This window comes from Xenopus laevis, chromosome 2S (genome assembly GCF_017654675.1).
Source record: "Xenopus laevis strain J_2021 chromosome 2S, Xenopus_laevis_v10.1, whole genome shotgun sequence".
Lineage (NCBI taxonomy): Eukaryota > Metazoa > Chordata > Amphibia > Anura > Pipidae > Xenopus > Xenopus laevis.
Window position 1 is genome coordinate 105,769,930 of NC_054374.1, and position 18,802 is coordinate 105,788,731.

Consider the following 18,802-nt stretch of genomic DNA (forward strand, 5'->3'; position numbering starts at 1 on the left):
ACTCAGTATCTAGTAGAATTAAAGGGATACTGTCATGGGAAAACATGTTTTTTCAAAATGCATCAGTAAATAGTGCTGCTTCAGCAGAATTCTGCACTGAATCCATTTCTCAAAAAGAGCAAACAGATTTTTTTATATTTAATTTTGAAATCTGACATGGGGCTAGACATATTGTCAATTTCCCAGCGGCCCCTAGTCATGTGACTGGTGCTCTGATAAATCTCAGTTACTGCTGCATTGCAAGTTGGATTGATATCACTCCCTCCCTTTCCCCCACCCCCAGGAACCTATCAACAGAACAATGGGAAGGTAACCAGATAAAAGCTCCCTAACACAAGATAACAGCTCCCTGGTAGATCTCAGAACAGCACTCAATAGTAAAATCCAGGTCCCACTGAGACACCTTCAGTTACATTGAGTAGGAGAAACAACAGCCTGCCCGAAAGCAGTTCCATTCTAAAGTGCTGGCTCTTTCTGAAAGCACATGACCAGGCAAAATGACCTGAAATGGCCGCCTGCACACCAATATTACAACTGACAAAATACACTCGCTGGTTCAGGAATTGCATTTTATATTGTAGAGTGAATTATTTACAGTGTAAACAGTGTAATTTAGAAATAAAAACTACATAATAAAAATCATGACAGAATCCCTTTAAAGGAGAATTCAACCCTAACGTTAAAAAAACCCCTACCCCCTACCCTACATAGACCCCCTCCCTCCTCCCCCCAGCCGAAGTGTTACCCCAGGCAAATGCCCCTTAACGTTTAACTTACTCCTCGGTGCAGATTCAGGCATCAGAGTTCACGGGCGCCATCTTCTCTTTGGAATGAGACCGGTGTGGTGGCGCATGCGCAGTTGGAGCAATTTCACGAAAATTGATGATGTGCCGGTCTCAAAGATTACCAAAGCGGCTGAAGATGGCGCCCGTGAACGCCGATGCCTGAATCTGCACAGAGGGGTAAGTAAAACGTTAAGGGGCATTTGCCCAGGGTAACACTTAGGCTGGGGGGAGGAGGGAGGGGGGTAAGGTTTTTTTAACGTTAGGGTTGAATTCTCCTTTGTCTAATGCTACTAGAATTTTTCTTGAAAATATTTCCACACTCATCTGAGTGGCTTTTTATTGGGCCACAATTTAAATATTTGGATTTATCACATTTTGAGATCTGTAAGGGTTAAATGTCATATGCTATAATCTGCAATATAGAGCGTTGAAATTCTATCTCCTGTAAGCTAAGGTGGTTTGAAGGGTTGCAGCAGTAGCCGTGACTTGGCTTGCACACAGAGAGTTCTCTGTCACAGTGCTTGGTGTGTATGTACACCAGTTGAAATTTCAACCATGGCTGCTACTGAGAATTCATCTCTTTCAGAGAGAAGCGTAGGTTCATGAACTTGTTCTTATATTTATATGTGGTATACTTTATAAAATTATATATACCAAAGGCAATCATAGCAGACACTCACGCCTTGAAGATTTTAAGTTGGCTAATATTCAAATATTCAAACATATAATCCGTGTTTTTTCCAGAAACCATCCACATAATAAATTATTCATAAAAATGCCCCTGCTGCTATTTGTTCTATTCATTGTTTATATATTTAAAACAATGAAATAGATTGTTCACGAAGTTAGACAGACAAATGCAGAGCTCAATCTCTGATCCCATGTCCATAATCAGTCAGGCAAAATTTTTTATCCCTGGTATAGAAAAAGCAATTGATTAATTGAACAAAGGCAAGTAGAACTGAATATGCTACTTGTACACAGATGATGCAATGTTTTTATATTTTTTTTTCAAATGTAATTATGTAAGTTCAAGGGCACCTGCTGCCAAAATATATATATACTGTTACCTTCTATCAGCCCGCAACTTTGGTTGGGGATAATATATTTTGGCAACAAGCGCCCTTTAAGTGTTTTTAGTGTTTGTCTGAATCTTTGAAGACTTGGTATTTGTCTGAATCCAAAAAAATGTGAATTCGATGCATCCCTAATTTCAAGTGCAGTTTTTATTATTGCCTTTCCATCCAAACCGTGTGAATCTTTCTTTCTCTCACTCTCTTTTTTTTTTAAGGGCAACCATTATCGAGTGCACTAGAAAATACACTGTTCTACCCTCCACCCAGGATTACTTTGAAGCTTAAAATGCCAAAACCCAGAACACATGACCGCAGAATCAGTTCTGTGAAAACAGGAGCCATGTCCAGTCCAGATAAGCAAAACAGCAGCACTTACCTTGGGATGAGGGGTGAAGTCCACAAGCAAACTTCTGAACATGCCAAACTCTACTCCACTTATGCCTCTGAACAGAGAAACAATGGTTTGCTGGGAGGAATAACAAGGTTACACAAGGAATTTCAGGGTACAGGGTGTCAACCATCATCACGGTTTCGTTCATCAGGGAAACCTAAGTCACTACAAGCTGTCATCCATGGGCACTCTTCAAATGGTAGTGGGAAGGTAAAACATGGACATGTAGGTTTGGCAAGAGCTAATGGTGTATTTAGTTGCAGTGGGGACAGAACTCAGAAAGATAACTCAAGCCAAACATCTCCTGGGCAGGACTCTGATATTATGTGTCATATAGCAGGTCAGAGCAACTTTAGGAAAACCAACATGGAACACTACAGCAGGTCATTCAAAGAGGCAACCAATAATATAGTTAAATCCACAGAAGATCTGAGAAGTTCTGAAAAGCCCCAACGGCGTCCATCCGTAAAAGAACGTTTGTGGAGCAAACAGCCGGCTGATACTCAATCCTCTGGCACTCCATACCAAGACAATGATGGCTACTGCCCTGACCTGGAGTTAAGTGACTCTGAAGCTGAAAGTGATGAGAACAAGGACCATATGCTGTTACGGCTAAACAGTCGGGAAAGTCCAAACAGGGACTCAAGTAGAAACAGTCGCATTAGAAGCAAAAGGAAAATGACTGCTCACAGTTCAGTGCAGAGGTGATAAATAGCTTTCCATCCCGAACATTTGTTTTTCTGCTAGAGCATATTTGATGCCAACGTTTGGTCAATGAACCTCCAAAATGTAATAGTTAGTTGTTAGACTTGATTGAGTGTAGGAGTTTGCTGAGAATTGCAGGAGTCATTCAGATTTCTGTGTGAAATTGTAACATCGTGGGCAGCTCAGCAAGGCTAGTTCCTACACCCAAGGAAACCTTTTAATTAATTAAAGGTATTTTAATATTTTCTGTGTCAGATAATATCATGATCCTATGTGGATAAAGGAGAAATTTGTATGATAATTCAAGACTATAGTTTTATTTTGTACATTTTAAGAATCTGAAAATCTAAAACACTACAGCCTTCAGTTTGAAGGCTCATTTTAGACTGTTGCAGGGTCAGACAAACCTCTTCATCAAATCGGTACCAAACTTGAAGCTTAACACTGTTTTTGTCACCAAATGTGCTGTAATTTTATCCTGCTCGCTAGTCCATGCTGGCTGTAGATACTCTTCCTGAAGTAATCTCACTGCTTGTCATCCAATACATACTTTTCCCAATGAAGTACCAATTGTGAACACTAAGTAGGACTAGATGATATACAGATTCTTTCAACTTTACTGTGCCTTCAGTGAGTGAAACACAGCAAACGAGCAGAAGGAACATACTGTGCATTTCTATTGGTGGCCACAATACAAAAAGTCAGTTCTTTGCACTGTTGGAATATCTTGCATCCTTATACACTACAATAGGTATATGTAATTGCTTTTCAGAGGGTGACATGATTAGGAAAGCCGCTTTGACCCAAATGTAGTTATACATTTACTATATAGTAATGTGTAGATCAGAGTAGATTAACTAAATGGAATTCATAATCCCATCTGCAAATTGTTGCCAGATTTTCCTGATTCATAATTGTTTAGTGGCAGCCTAAAAGTCTTATCGGGTTTCTATTGGCCAGCTAATATGTCTGAATATATCGACCTTTTTTTTTTTTTTTTTTTTTTTTTTAGACTTTAGACCAGAGACAACATTAATACACAGAATGACCCAGTATTACTCTAATAAGAGTAGAATCTGGGTAATCCTGTAGAAAGAGAGAATTTTCTCTTACCAGTACTTTAGGTCTAGAGATGTGCCTACATCGTTACGGATGTAATATGCCTTATAATTAACTTAATTCTGTGAAAAGGCCTATAAATATACTGGAATAGTTTAACATGTGCCTGGGATAGCCTCAGTCTACATTGATGCTTTAGTGCAGATCAGAAGCAGCCCCTTGTTCCTAACCTGAGGCATTCTCCTTGGACTCAAAAGCAGCCACACCATATATGAACAATATTGTGCTGTTTTCATTTCAGCATGGGTAGATGCTGTATCTTATACTTCACTATACACAGACTTAGCTTTTGATATATCCAGTCAATTAATGAGCAAACAATTTTATATGTACGTTGACTTGTCTGGGCCTTGTTTTGTCCCTGTACATGTGCCAAATCCTGGTTAACCATGCTTTTTCTTTTGGCAAATCAGATCACAGTTTGCTCAATGGAACCAATCACATGTCCCCTAATTAGTGACTGCTAATTAAAAGGCTTTGGTTGTGAGTAACCAAACTGTATGAAACATGTAGTGAGGTATGTAGAGAGCTTATCTGAGCACAGGCAAGCAATATAGTAGCTCCTATATCCATGAATACCGATGTTTGATGCTTTGTTTTTTCAACTACAAAGGGAACACAGTATATGATTAAATCACAGTGCTTCCCTTTATAATGCCACTCACTGCCAATTGAATTTTAAATGTGCAGTTAATTGTCAGTTCAGTTAGATGGCATCGTCAGCATTAAGCTGCACTTCAAGTAGATTGTGTATTGAGGAAGTCTATACTTTTCTAAATTTAGACTGCTGAAGCATACCAATATTTAAGATTTTATTAATTCATTCATTCGGGTATTTCAGTTAAATTCTTCACCCCCACAGGGCTTTGATTATATTGAAATATATTCTATAATTACCCAGATAGTACAGGTATTAGATCTATTATCCAGAATGCTTGGGACCTGGGATTTTCCAAATAAGGGATGTTTCCATTGTTTGGCTAATAATAATTTAAACATAAAATAAATCCAATAGAATTGCTTTGCCTCTAATACGGATTAATGCAGCTTAGTTACCATTAAGTATGAGGTGCTGTTGTATTATTACAGAGAGAAAAAGAAATCTGAATTATATTCTTAAAGGGATACTGTCATGGGAAAATGTGTTTTTTTTCAAAACACATCAGTTAATAGTGCTGCTCCAGCAGAATTCTGCACTGAAATCCGTTTCTCAAAAGTGCAAAGCAGATTTTTTTTTTTTTTTTTTTATATTCAATTTTGAAATCTGACATGGGGCTAGACATATTGTCAGTTTCCCAGCTGCCCCTGGTCATGTGACTTGTGCTCTGATAAACTTCAGTCACTCTACTGCTGTACTGCAAGTTGGAGTAATATCACCCCCTCCCTTTCCCCCCCCCAGCAGCCTAACAACAGAACAATGGAAGGTAACCAGATAGCAGATCCCTAACACAAGATAATAGCTCCCTGGTAGATCTAAAAACAACACTCAATAGTAAAAGCCAAGTCCCAGTGAGACTGATTCAGTTACATTAAGTACAAGAAATAACAGCCTGCCAGAAAGTAGTTCCATCCTAAAGTGCAGGCACAAGTCACGTGACTGGGGCAGCTGGGAAACTGACAAAATGTCTAGCCCCGTGTCAAAATTGAATATAAAAAAATCTGTTTGCTCTTTTGAGAAATGGATTTCAATGCAGAATTCTGCTGGAGCAGCACTATTAACTGATGGGTTTTGGAAAAACATGTTTTCCCATGACAGTATCCCTTTAAAATGGAGTCTATGAGCCTTCTTGTAATTCTTAGCTTTCTGGATAATGGGTTTTTGGATAAGGAATTCCATACCTGTATAGATTTATTTTCACTTTTTGGTGTTACTGGCCATTTAACGTTTGGCATGGGAATTGGTCAGCCCAACAAGCTTTCAAAAACACATTTCAGTAAGGAACCATTAAAAAAGAAAATGTGACTGACAACATTGTCAGATCATGTGGCAGCAGCAACAGGCTATCAATCGATTTCATATCCGTTCACTTAGCTGATCAGCCCAACAAAGCTGCTAAATAGAAGACCTCGTTGCCTACCTTGTGCCATGTGTGAAAATAAGGGAAGCAACTCTCAACTTTCATCTGATTCATTAGGAATTCTATTACTTCATTATACATTTTACAAAGGGACTAAGTTTTACCTGCAACTTACTTGCTGCTTTCAAAGTAAAACTCCCAAACATGGTTGCCCTTTTATTAGACACCAGCGGGATCCCCGACTAGCTGGAAAGGCTTTTTTATCAAGCAGTAATAAATCAGATAAAAGTTGAGTGTAGGACTGTCCAGACCAGGGATGATTTTGATGTAAGTCCTATTGCAAGAGGAGGGCATTTTTTGGTAGTTTAAGGCACTTGTCTTAATGTCTTAAATATATTGATAAAGGTTTGAGTGCAGAGGAGCTCTTGTATATGTCTGTATATAATATATAGGGTTTCAGCAGGCAGCATCTGGCAGTAGCAGCTCTACATAATCCTTAACCTACTTTATCATGGAACTGTGCCATTAAATCAGCAGTCTTTGCTACCATTTTCCCAAAATCAAAGTTTAATGTTTGGTGTCTCTGTGGTTTCAGTGATCCAGGTGCATCTGAACTGTTACAATTTGCTACATGTAGTTAATACATTTCTCAGAAGCATCTGTGGAACATCAGCAACTGTTGTATCAATTCTAACAGCTGCCTTTAATGGAACTCAAGGATTCTGCTCAGCAGGGACAAAGACAAATATATCACTTTAGAAGCGTTAAAGAGTCAGCAACCCCCCCCCCCCTTCCCGAGCTGTTTTAGAAGGTGAAATATGAAACTTTACACTTCAATATTAGAAAAATGGTCACAAATAGAAAGTGATTGGAAAAGGTCTTAATTTCTGGGGATCTGAAACCAACTGAACTGGAAAAAGTGTTTGATGGTGAACGACCCCTTTAGGGTAAGGTCACACCTGGAGATTCGTGGAAATAGAGTCGTCCGGCTACTTCGTTTTCCGAAGCCGGCCGAAGTTTCCTCGTGAGGCGACTTTGGAAAACGAAGCGCCGCAAGTGCCATGCCGCAGGCAATTTTTCATTCTAGCAGGCGGAACACAAGGGGGAAGCAGTTTGGGGAGATTGGTCACCCCAAAGAAGAGGCGATTAGTCACCGGGCGACTAAATCTCCCCGAATCTCCAGGTGTGACCTTACCCTTAAGCAAAATGCTTGTGCCTCAAAAAATACATTGGATTCAGTTTTCTTTGGGACTGGGTTTGCTGCATTAATGAAGGAGCACTACCACGTATGTAAAGACCAATCGCCATAAAAATGTGGAGGCCAAGAGTCTATCAAACTCTGTGGTGAAAATTATTTTAATGTGTTGGCTTACAAGATTCATTTTTGTGCTATTTTTATTATTTTTTTTACTTCTATATAAATATGTGTAAATATATACAGTATATATATATATATATATATATATATATATATATAATTTTCAAAAACAGACTGAGCCTTTTTTCCAATGTCTTTGTTTTAGTACTTTTTCATTAAATTATGTAACTGGCAATCTGATCTTTTTGTTTGGCATATTTACTTTTGTGTTAATGTGACACATATACAATAACCTCTAATACCAGCACTAGTTACAGTCAATGTTTTTGAACGCTTTTATCGATCTCTGTTTCATATGTATTCTTGCTCTAATGACCTTAACCGTAATAACCAACCTGCAAACACAATGACAGGCTTATGGTGTAGGAAGGCTAAGAAACATGGCTTGTGTTTTACTTCCAGTAAGCAAAGCAACATATATATATATATTCCTTTTTCGGATCTTTGCTTCTGGCTGCACATTGGGTTATAGTGTTAAAATCATTTTGTTTACAGCAATGGATGGAGCTGCAACTCTTGGCCATTTTCCTAAATTTTGGACCAAACACCCTAAGAATCTAGCACAAGATGTACTGGGCTGGCCATATGCATTACATATGAGTGTGTAAGAGAAAGTTGCCTGGAGTAGCAATGTAAATGATTCTGAACCCCTGCAATGCAGATTTGAATATACAGTTGAGTTCAGAATAAGAGCAGTGTGTTTTTAAAAAAAATAAAAAATAAATACACACAAATGCACTGGGAACACTGCACATCTATTGCAAATCAAAGCATAAAATTTGAAGAAACAGGAATATTAGGCTGTTCCAAATAATAGCAGTGTCCGCATTCATCTATACAAACTCATTCACTGTATAACCTGAAAAATGTTTTCAGATTTTGTTTTCCTTTGAATCACAGAACTAATATTTAGTTGTATAATCAGTGTTTCTGAGAACTGCTGCACATCTGTGTTACATGGAGTCCACCAACTTCTGGCACCTGTTACATTCCATAATTCTTCTGCATTTCTTTGCTTTTGCCTCAGAAACAGCATTTTTGGTGTCACCCCACAGGTTTTCTATTGGATTAAGGTCCGGGGATTGGGCTGGTCACTCCATAACATCAATCTTGTTAAATACATTACAGTCTCACTTTGTAAGAATACATCATTTCTGTGTCTGATTCAGGCATATTGTTTTATTAATACCAGCAGTGTGCCTGTATTTCCCTGCACCAAGTACCCTGGAGTCACATCATGGTTTCTGGCTACTTGACACAGTTTAAATGTAAAAGTAGTACCACATCACTGTTGCCATGGTAAAGATGAAATCCGAGAGTGTGTGTGTGCGCTCCTGTGCCTGCCACAAGCATGCTGTTATACATTTGATGTTCTTAGACATTGGAACAGAAATATATCTGTTTGATAATTCTTAGTAATTAACAAAAAAATATTTTAAACATTTTTAAAGCACCAACATATTCCACCGTGCTGTACAGTAGACATGTATATACATCAAGTATGCACAGCACATACAAATAATGACCAATACTGGCTTACAATCTAAAGAGTTGCAAATTCCTCTAACATTTGTGAGAATTTGTGTCTCTGCTTTGCAAGTATACTATACACACAGGTTTTACATTTATTATACTATATGTGTTTAGGTATGGGACCTGTTATCCAGAATTATCGGAACCTGGAAATTAATGTAAACATTAAAAAAAAACAACAACAGGATGGTTTTGCTTCCAATAAGGATTAATTATATCTTAGTTTGGATCATGTACAAGGTACTGTTTTATTATTACAGAGAAAAAAATAAATACATTTTAAAAATTTTGATTATTTGGATAAAATCAAGTCTATGGGAGACGGCCTTTCCATAATTTGGGCTTTCTAGATAACAGCTGACTGGATAACGGATCCCATACTTGTATTTCTGGTGTATATCTACTGCAGGTTTGCCTTTGAATCAAAATTCTGAACCGCAAGTTTGTTTTACAAATTCTTGATGAAACTGAAGGATGAGCTCCAGCAGGGTCACTTTCAGGCATTTATATTTTTGTACTGTATCCATTCCAGTGTGGATTTGGTTGTTTCCCTCTCAGTTCATCCATCTATGCAAACAAACAAGGGAAAGTTGTGCTCACCACTATTTTTTAAAACCATTAGGCGGGGGTGCAATGAGGCTGTTACCACAAAATACATATAGTCAAACACAAGAGTCCTCTGCACTCAACCCATTATCAATATATTTAAGACAGACATTTTGTGCATACTGCTACTAAAAATTGCCTTACCCTTTAAACAAAACAGGGATTGTTTGTCAATATATTGCAATATATTTAAGCTGGCCAACTACGAAAAGGCTCTTTCGCAAGCCATGTGAAACAATGGTGTGGCTTGAGAAAGAGCCTTTTCGGCTCAAAACGTCGCTGTTACAAATGTGCACATTTATGCTGATGTAACTGTTTTACTGTTTAATACAAATTTTTGAGCATTATTGGCGAGTGCTGTTCATTATTTGGAGGCCAAACATTATGGAGGACTGACCTGAGACCTCAAGGGACGTGCACCGCAACATAACTGCATAAACGTGAGTGCTGTTACTATTATCTATAATTTATTTATACATACACAAAAGCCATGAATATCCTGTAAATTATATCCTTATAAACGGTGAGTTCTGATGTCATCAGTTATAAACGGTGAGTTCTGATGTCATTTCTGTCACATGACTCACTGAAACTTGTGTATTATAAGTACCCCCAGTGTTTTTATATGGTCATGAAACTCCTCGGTAACTTATAATATCCTTATATTTTACAAGAGGGGGTACTTTATTCACTATATATATAATTATGCACAGGTTATTGCACTGAAAAAAACAGCCACATTCAAACATCCATTGTAATATTACTGCAATTATATTATTATTTCAGATTGAGAATAGGAAAAAAGGGAGGAGGGATCGCCAGTTCTGCATAGTCCCCTATAAAGAGCAGCGCCAGCCCAAATGCACAAGCTGAAAGGTTAACCTCATCCAGTTAAACATTGTTCTGTAGCTGGGCAAAGTGTAACCTATGAACGGGAGCTTGTCTTTATATAGATAAAATCGCTGTGCTTATGCAGTAATTCATAAAACCAAGACTATATATTAGGGTATCAACAGCTGGATGTGTCATCTGCTGCACTGTTTTACTATTTTTATTATAGCACATGGTGCCCTAATAATTATGGACCACTTCCTACTTTCTCTGACCTTTGTTTCTGTGTTTTGAAAAGTGATTATTTAGTTTAGCTGTCTTTGTACAGATTATATAAAGATTAGTTGGCCAGTCATAGCGTTAACAAGGAAAAGCACCAGTGGGATGTGAATGTTGCCAAAAGCCAATGTGGCTAATTTACAGCGTTGGCTTCGCCGCACTTTGCTAGGCCACGTTTCGCCAGGGCCGCTAATTCACTAAAATCCAAAGTTTCGCTCCGGGAGGCGAAAGGTACCAATAATTCGTCAAGCAAAGCAAAGTTACACTAGCGATGCCTAATTAGCATACGGCGCCAAGTTAAAATACAATGGGCGTATATGTAGCAGCAAATACATTACACTACACAAGCCTGGGAAAGCTTCATAAAATAAAATAGAGTTGTTATTTTTCCCTATACATGTGCCCATGACTCATACATGTGCCCACTGTATAGTTTAGGAGCCATATGTTAGAATTTGTTGATATTGAGTTGAATTCATCCGACCCTCGACTTTAACAAGGGCCCCAGTCCCTCAACTAGCCACACAGCCCCACAGCATGATGGAACCTCCACCAAATTTGACAGTAGGTAGCAGGTGTTTTTCTTGGAATGCGGTGTTCTTCTTCCGCCATGCAAAACACTTTTTGTTATGACCAAATAACTCAACTTTTGTCTCATCAGTCCAAAGCACTTTATTCCAAAATGACTGTGGCTTGTCTAAATGAGCGACGTTTGTAGGAGTGCAGAAAGGGTTTCTTTTTCATCACCCTGCCATAAAGATGTTCTTTGTGCAAATTGCGTTGAATTGTAGAACTATGTACAGATACACCATCTGCAGCAAGATGTTCTTGCAGATCTTTGGAGGTGATCTTTGGTTGTCTGTAACCATTCTCACAATCCTCTGCATTTGTCGCTCCTGTATCTTTCTTGGCCTGCCAGATTTGGGTTTTACAGCAACTGTGCCTGTGGCCTTCCATTTCGTGATTACATTCCTTACAGTTGAAACTGACAGTTTAAAGGAAGTAGTGTTCTGGCTATTATGTTAGACATCCAGTCACTCCAGCCTTTATACATTACAGTTTTGGCTAATTAACTGTATTAGAAACATTTTTTTATTTTGCACAGCCTATCTATTTATACAGTTTTTATTTTCACACTGAACTGTTCCTTTAAACCTCTGAGATAGCTTTTTGTAGCCTTCCCCTTAACCATGATACTAAACAATTTTTGTTTACAGATCTTTTGAGAGTTGCTTTGAGGATCCCATGCTGTCACTTACAATTGGCCACCTTAAATATCTTTTCTCGTGATTGGACACACCTGCCTATGAATGTCGAGGCTTAACAAACTAATCCAAACAGCTAATCCAACCAATTTGGTGTTGCCAGTATTGAGCAGTTACACGCATTCAAATGAGCAAAATTACAAGGGTACCCAAATTTCTGCACAACAAGTTTTTTCACATTTGATTTAATTTCATACTGAATACTGATTCACTAAAATTCTTTGTTCAGAAAACACACCGGAAAATGAAAGACATACCACTGTTATCTTTTTTTTTTTTTTAATTGAGTAAATTATTATGCAGGCTTAGAGGGGTTCCCAAATGTTTTCATATGACTGTATATATAGAGGCAAAGTCTTTTATCCTCATACAATAAGTTTGGTCATTTTCCTATTGAGCAAACATATCATTTTAGACCTCATCTTGGAGTAACATCACCTGTATAAAAGCTCAAGACTGCTTGGTGACTTCTAATATTTTTAGCATTAACATTAGGGGTTTTCCACTATAGAAAACACAATCCCATATACAGTACATGGGATAATGTATCACATACTATACCACAAAATGAATGGAGTTCTGTGTCCATACAGGATTAAGAATTCAGTGGTGATTCATTTCCAATTCATCACAGTTAGGGGTATATTATTTTGTAGTTATACAGTTTTTGCTGTGCTAGCCTTGTGACTGCATTACTTGTCTCTTTCTTAGACCTTCATCAAAAATTGCTGAAGAATGCCTTTCAGTAGGGAATGATTCTTGATCATTAGCCAAAATGTTTCAAAGCTGCATTAACCCCTAGGGTTAAAAATTAATAGGACTAATAAATATAAGCCTGGGTGCATCCATACCAGCTGACACGTCGACAGACAAGACCTCTAGAACACTTCAGTGGGTATTGTATTCTCTACTCCAATGCTATAAATATAGGTATTATGTAATGTATTATATATGTAGGCCTTAGGTTCCTAAACCTGCCTTCAGGCCCCACAAACAGAGTATGATAGTGCATAGCATCAATGAAGCACAGGTGATTGTATGAAAATTACCCAGCTGACCCACTTAATGTCCTGTAAAAATATTCAGAAAGAAGGCAGAGCTGGCAGGAGCTAAGGATTGGTATGTCATGAGTAGCACAGCCCAATATCAGGAATTCTGTTTTATTATGCATTTTCTAGGGAGGATTAGAGCTTTCGACAATACATTTTTAATTGTAAAGGAGATGTGTGGGGAATTCAATGTAAAGTTTCGTCTTGCTGTTCAGGTTGGCTTTTTTATTGGACTTCATAGAGATGAATGTGCTTAATATTCCTTTTGCTGCATATCCCAACAATGGTCACAATCCCCACCTTACCACTGAATCTCTTAGAAAAGGCTGCTTTCTGCTCCCATCGTGCCCCAATTCAGCTGACCCCCATCCCTGTATCCCCTATAATTATGTCAGTGTTCCCAACCTTAATGTTTCATATCATCACTTAATCAGAATTAATATAAGGTGCTCTGTCTACTCATCCCTCAACCTTCTGTGTATAATTGTGAATTGTAGACAATTGGAAAAAAAAGAAATCTTTTGGGCCCCAATGCACTCACATGTAATTATGCTCTTCACCCCGCACACATTCAAAAGGAACCCCAAAACCTTCCTGGCCCCTGTGTCACTTCACTGTGTAAAGCTCCACCCTTGCTTAAAAACATATCTAGCACTAGGAAATATAACCTAACATTTAAGATCTAGTAGGAAATTCACAAGTGTTGTAAACTAATATTGTATTTAATTATTGCACCAGCCTAAAGTTTCAGCTTGTCAATAGCAGCAATGATCCAGGACTTCAATCTTGTCACAGGGGGTCATCATCTTGGAAAGTGTCTGTGACATCACATGCTCAGTGGGCTCTGAGCAGCTGTTGAGAAGTTAAGTTTAGGGGTTGTTGCAAATTATCAAGCAGAAAATGGGGTTGGCCTGTCATATAAGCTGATGCTACAAGGCTGATAATTAAATTCTGATGCTAATTGCACTGGTTTCTGTGCTGCCATGTAGTAATTATGTGTATTAATTACTAATCAGCCTTATATTGTGACATTTGTATTCTAAATGTGTACTGTATATTGTGAGTTGGTCCCTAAGCTCAGAGCATGTGGAGTGAATCAGCAGAAAACAAGATGGGGAGCTACTGGGGCATCCTTGGAGGCACAGATCTTTACTGCTAAAGGGCTGTGGTTGCCTTGGGCTGGTACAAAAGCCCAAAACATAATGTACAACATTTCTAGCTACTTCTTTAGTTAAGCTTTAGTTCCCCTTTAAAGGGGTTATTCACCTTCAACATAACTTTTAGTATGTCATAGAATAACCAATTCTAAGCAACTTTTTTTAGTTGCCCTTCATTTTTTAATGATTTGCCTTCTTCTTCTGACTCTTTCCAGATTTCAAATGGGGGTCACTGACCCCATCTAAAGAACAAATTATCTGTAAAGCTGCAAATGTATTGTTATGGCTACTTAGGCCCTCTCCTATTCACATTTAAATCAATGCATGGTTGCTAGGGTAATTGAACCCTGAAACTGCAAACTGGAAGATGCTGAATAATAAAAGGCCAAATAACACAAAACCCACAAATAACAAAAAGTGAAAACCAATTTAAAATTGTCTCAGAATAATACTCTCTATATCATATTAAAAGTTAATTTAAAGGTGAATAACCTCTTTAAAAGTCAGATTCACAAACGATTTAATCTGTTTATTGAACACAGCAAATATGAACTCTGTTGTCCCAGAAAGCTACTTTAGTGTACTGTATATGGAATACCAAATTTTACCAGACACATTTTGGAGCACAACTTAAGGCAAGTTGATGTTAGTGTAAGTTTTGTGGCGTTAATAATTTCATAAATCAGAAAGATGGAGTTAAAATAGCAAAACTAGAGGGGGGCGTAGAGGGGACTGGGTTCTTCATTGGTTTTCATTTCCTTTAAATTGACTATTTGGAAAAAATATTTGTATAAGCAAATTTGATAAAGCGTCATAAAATGAGGGGATTCAGGGGTCTGTTTTTGCTGGATCAGATGGAATGTGTGGGTGTTTTCCAGCTATTACTGTACTGTGACACAAACTATTAGAGTCTGCCATTCAGCATAAGTGCCTGAAGGTCTTGGGGTAAAGTTCATACACGGATCTGCCATGTAATGCTTGTGTAGCATGTACTGTAGCTTTTAGTAACGTGACAAACAGGATTTCCACAAAACTAAAGGTGGCGCCCTATGCAAAGCAGAGAAGTACAGCCCCGCTGCTCTAATGCAGATCACAGGAGAAGCCATTACCATGAAAAGTGGTGAGTACAAGGATAGGAAAGAGTGTGGAGGAAGCCAGAGGGAGGACAAATATTATAAACACTAGAAGCAGGTTGCACTGTGGTGATTACAGGCTCCTTGTAACTCCCAGCAACACTCGGCTGAGTTCTGAAATGTTAATGCACACACTGCAAAATCTGGAGTCATGTGACTGCAAAGATTCCTTAGTTCTCTAATGAAACAGGAACTGATTTTACATACTCAGAATTCACACACATCTATATGTTAATCCCAGCAGCAGCAGTGGAGAGGGTACCAGTACCAGTTACTTCTTAAATACACAGTATGTTGCTCCATGTTATTGCTTCATTTAAATGCAAGTGAATGTAGCACTGGTTTAAAAACAGGCAAAGGAGGATTTTGGGGTGCACTTCTCTGGAGTTTGAGCTCCTTTTGTAATTTGTTTTGTGTGTAACCAACTTTGAAGTGGGTGGGGCTAGATTCAAACTGCTATTGATATAGGTGCTACAAGCCTGTATCCAGTAAGAACATTCATTATGATCGAGCTAGAGCAACCTGTTACAGCATAAGATTGTCAGATTTTACACTTTAGGTATGGGACCCATTATGCGAAATGATCAGGATCTGCTGTTTTCTGGATAACTGGGTCTTGCTCTGCTTCCAATATGGATTAATTATATCTTAGTTGGGATCAAGTACAAGATCCTGTTTTATTATTAAAGAGAAAAAAGAAATGATTTTTAAAATGATGAATTATAATAATTTTAACTATTTGATTAAAAAAGGAGTGTATGGGAAATGGCCTTCCCGGAATTCTGAGATTTCTGGATAACGGGTCTCCATATAATGGATCCCAAACATGTACTTGTCTTTGCATTTCCCCCCTATACTCGTTGCACATATTCGCTATGCTTTGGTGGTGCCTGCTGTATGGGTACATGTATGATATTATCACATGGGGCTGGTACAACATAAAGCACAACCAGGAGGTATAGCTGGGCCACACAGAGCCTAAGAAAAAAATCAGACACATTATGTGGAGCTCTGGAGATTCGGCCAAATACCACACCAAATCCTAATTTGCATATGCAAATAAGGAGCAGGAAAGGAAAAAGTGGAAACATTTATTTACCGTCGTTGTTTTGTGACGAAAAAGTCATTTGATTTCCCTTCCCATCCCTAATTTACATATGCAAATTAGGATTCGGTTCGGCCAGGCACAAGGATTCGGCCGTATCTGAATCATGCTGAAAAAGGCCGTATTCTGGCCATATCCCGAACCAAATCCTGGATTCAGAGCATCCCTAATTTAAATGTAAACAGAGTTGGGAAACAAACATGACAAATGATCCTGGGGGTATCAAATAAGGGCTGTGATTGGCTATTTGATAATCCCTATGTGAACTGGCAATCTATAGGAGGTTCTGTTTGGCAGTACACCTGGTTTTTATGCAACCAAAACTTGCCTCCAAGCCAGAATTTAAAAAAATAAGCATTTAATTTGAGGCCACTGGGAGCAACATCTAAGCGGTTGTTGAGCAACATGTTGCTCACGAGTCACTGGTTAGGGTGGGGATCACTGCCTTAGAAGAAGCAGACATCCAGGGGGCACAGAGTGAAACAAATGACAGTTGCTAAAAAAACAGCTAAATCACTGTAGGTCAGGCAGCTCCATCACATATACATGGAATTTGTGTACATTTTCAAAGTGACACTATAAACCCCCCCACAACTGAAAACACACTAATGGTTAGTAAATGTTGAAAGGTGTGCTTTCTATTGGGTTTTAACAAGAAACAAACTTTCATTTTTGTAATGCATGTAGGTTGTGAATTAGATCAGATCGGCAGACAGTTCTACTTTGTCTAAGTTATTACTGTAAAGACATGGGTTAGCTGTGTGAGTGTAGCAGTGCTTCTGTTTCCTTTACTAGTTTTGTTGTAAACAAATTTTACTTTTACTGATTGTTCCATAACCCAACAGAGGGATTTCTGACTACTGGCTAGGATTTTGCAAGCAGAATAGTGGCAACTATTTCCAAATGTTACTCTTGTGCACTAAACTGTGTCAATTTTTTAAAGCAAAACCAGGGATTTTTAACAATGATGTGTCTTTAAAGCTCTTGGTTTATAATTTGTGTTTCAGATTTATTGTATCAGTGTTTTTTTTTCTACCATTCAGTGAGTTTTCAAAATACAAGAAACATTCAGATCATAACAATTGCTAAAGAGAGATAAAGTAGAAGCAGGGGTGATCCCAGGGCTGCTGCCACCTGAGGCAGCAGCCCCAATGCCGCCCCCCTCTCCCGTTCCATGCTTAAAACATTAGTGTGGGAGTGGGTCAAAAGTGGGCCTTATTGCTATGAGCATAATAGCTCTCTCTACACAAGCAGAGCCTAATTGCTGGGTTAAAACCCCCCAAAAAGTTACAAGAGGCAGGAGCGTCCTTGAGTAGAAGGAAGAGAGGTGAGTTGATATAAAGGGGTGGATAGGGGGTGATTGGGTGGAAATTTGGTACAGAAGGGATATAGAGGGGCAGACGCCAAACAGAAAGTGGACAGTCCTGACATCAGCCTTAAAATCTTATCCTGTTCCATTCATCTGCAGGGGTAATTTGTTAGATTCTGACTTCATTCCTCAGCTGTCATCATGCGTAAAAAATGATGTGCTCATTTACATTGTCTCTTATACCAGGACATGTCTTCCATCAAGATAGATTGTGTTGTCAGTGAGACGTACAAGATTGGAGAGTCCCCAGTATGGGAGGAGAAGGAAGGAACGCTAGTGTTTGTGGATATTACAGGCCAAAAGGTTTGTCGGTGGGACTCCAGTACTAAGAAAGTGCAGAGTGTATCAGTAGGTAAGAAGGAACCAATTCTTGTTTGCATGAGCCATTCCCAGAACAGCTTCACAGTCATCAGCATAATGACGAGTCAGTCTGCCAAGACAATAAATACAATCTACTAATTGCCATGTCTAAAACCAAGGACTGAATTATTTCATATAGTTGCCAACTTTTTAATAGTTAGCAATTTATTCTGCCACACACTAGAACGTGACCGGAGATGGTGTAGACCCACCCAAACAATGTTCTTCATAGTAGCAAGACTGGCTTAATACAGATACTATTACAGTGCTAAGCTTTATTTGCTTTGGTTGAATATCCAAAAGAGCAGAATTTGCATCTTCTGCATTGTGTGTGTGTTTAAACAACAATGGTAGCCTACTGGGCATCTGTATGCCATTTTGGTTCATTTAACAATCATTTATGGAGCTCAATACAGTGACAATGTGTAATACAATGGGTGAACCTTTATTAAAAGTACTGCTGCTGAGCAATAACTTACACATACATGTAATACTACAATCAAAGACATTTACATAGCTTAATATGAAGTGTTTACAGAGATAGTTCTGCATCAATTCACCAGACATTGAGGAGTGCCACAACTTTTGGTGCATGACCTTCAGGTTCCTGATGAAGTGATGATCCAAACTCCTGACCCCCAGT

At 38.5% G+C, this 18,802-nt stretch overlaps 1 protein-coding gene across 11 annotated transcripts in view; it reads left to right on the top strand.

Moving 5' to 3' along the window:
- The window catches only part of jade3.S (jade family PHD finger 3 S homeolog), a 51,557-nt gene that overhangs the window by 23,231 nt on the left and 9,524 nt on the right, over positions 1-18,802 (top strand). For 5 of the 11 annotated variants that reach the window (XM_041582947.1, XM_041582948.1, XM_018249818.2 and 2 more), the window contains one exon: positions 2,077-3,636. In XM_041582947.1, coding sequence (XP_041438881.1) covers positions 2,077-2,960 — 884 coding nt within the window. In that variant the 3' untranslated portion in view covers positions 2,961-3,636. Of the gene's footprint in view, positions 1-2,076; positions 3,893-12,848; positions 12,882-15,215; positions 15,313-15,533; positions 15,615-17,985; positions 18,152-18,802 lie in introns of those variants that run through there. The other 6 variants (XM_041582952.1, XM_041582951.1, XM_041582950.1 and 3 more) reach the window with 6 other exon arrangements.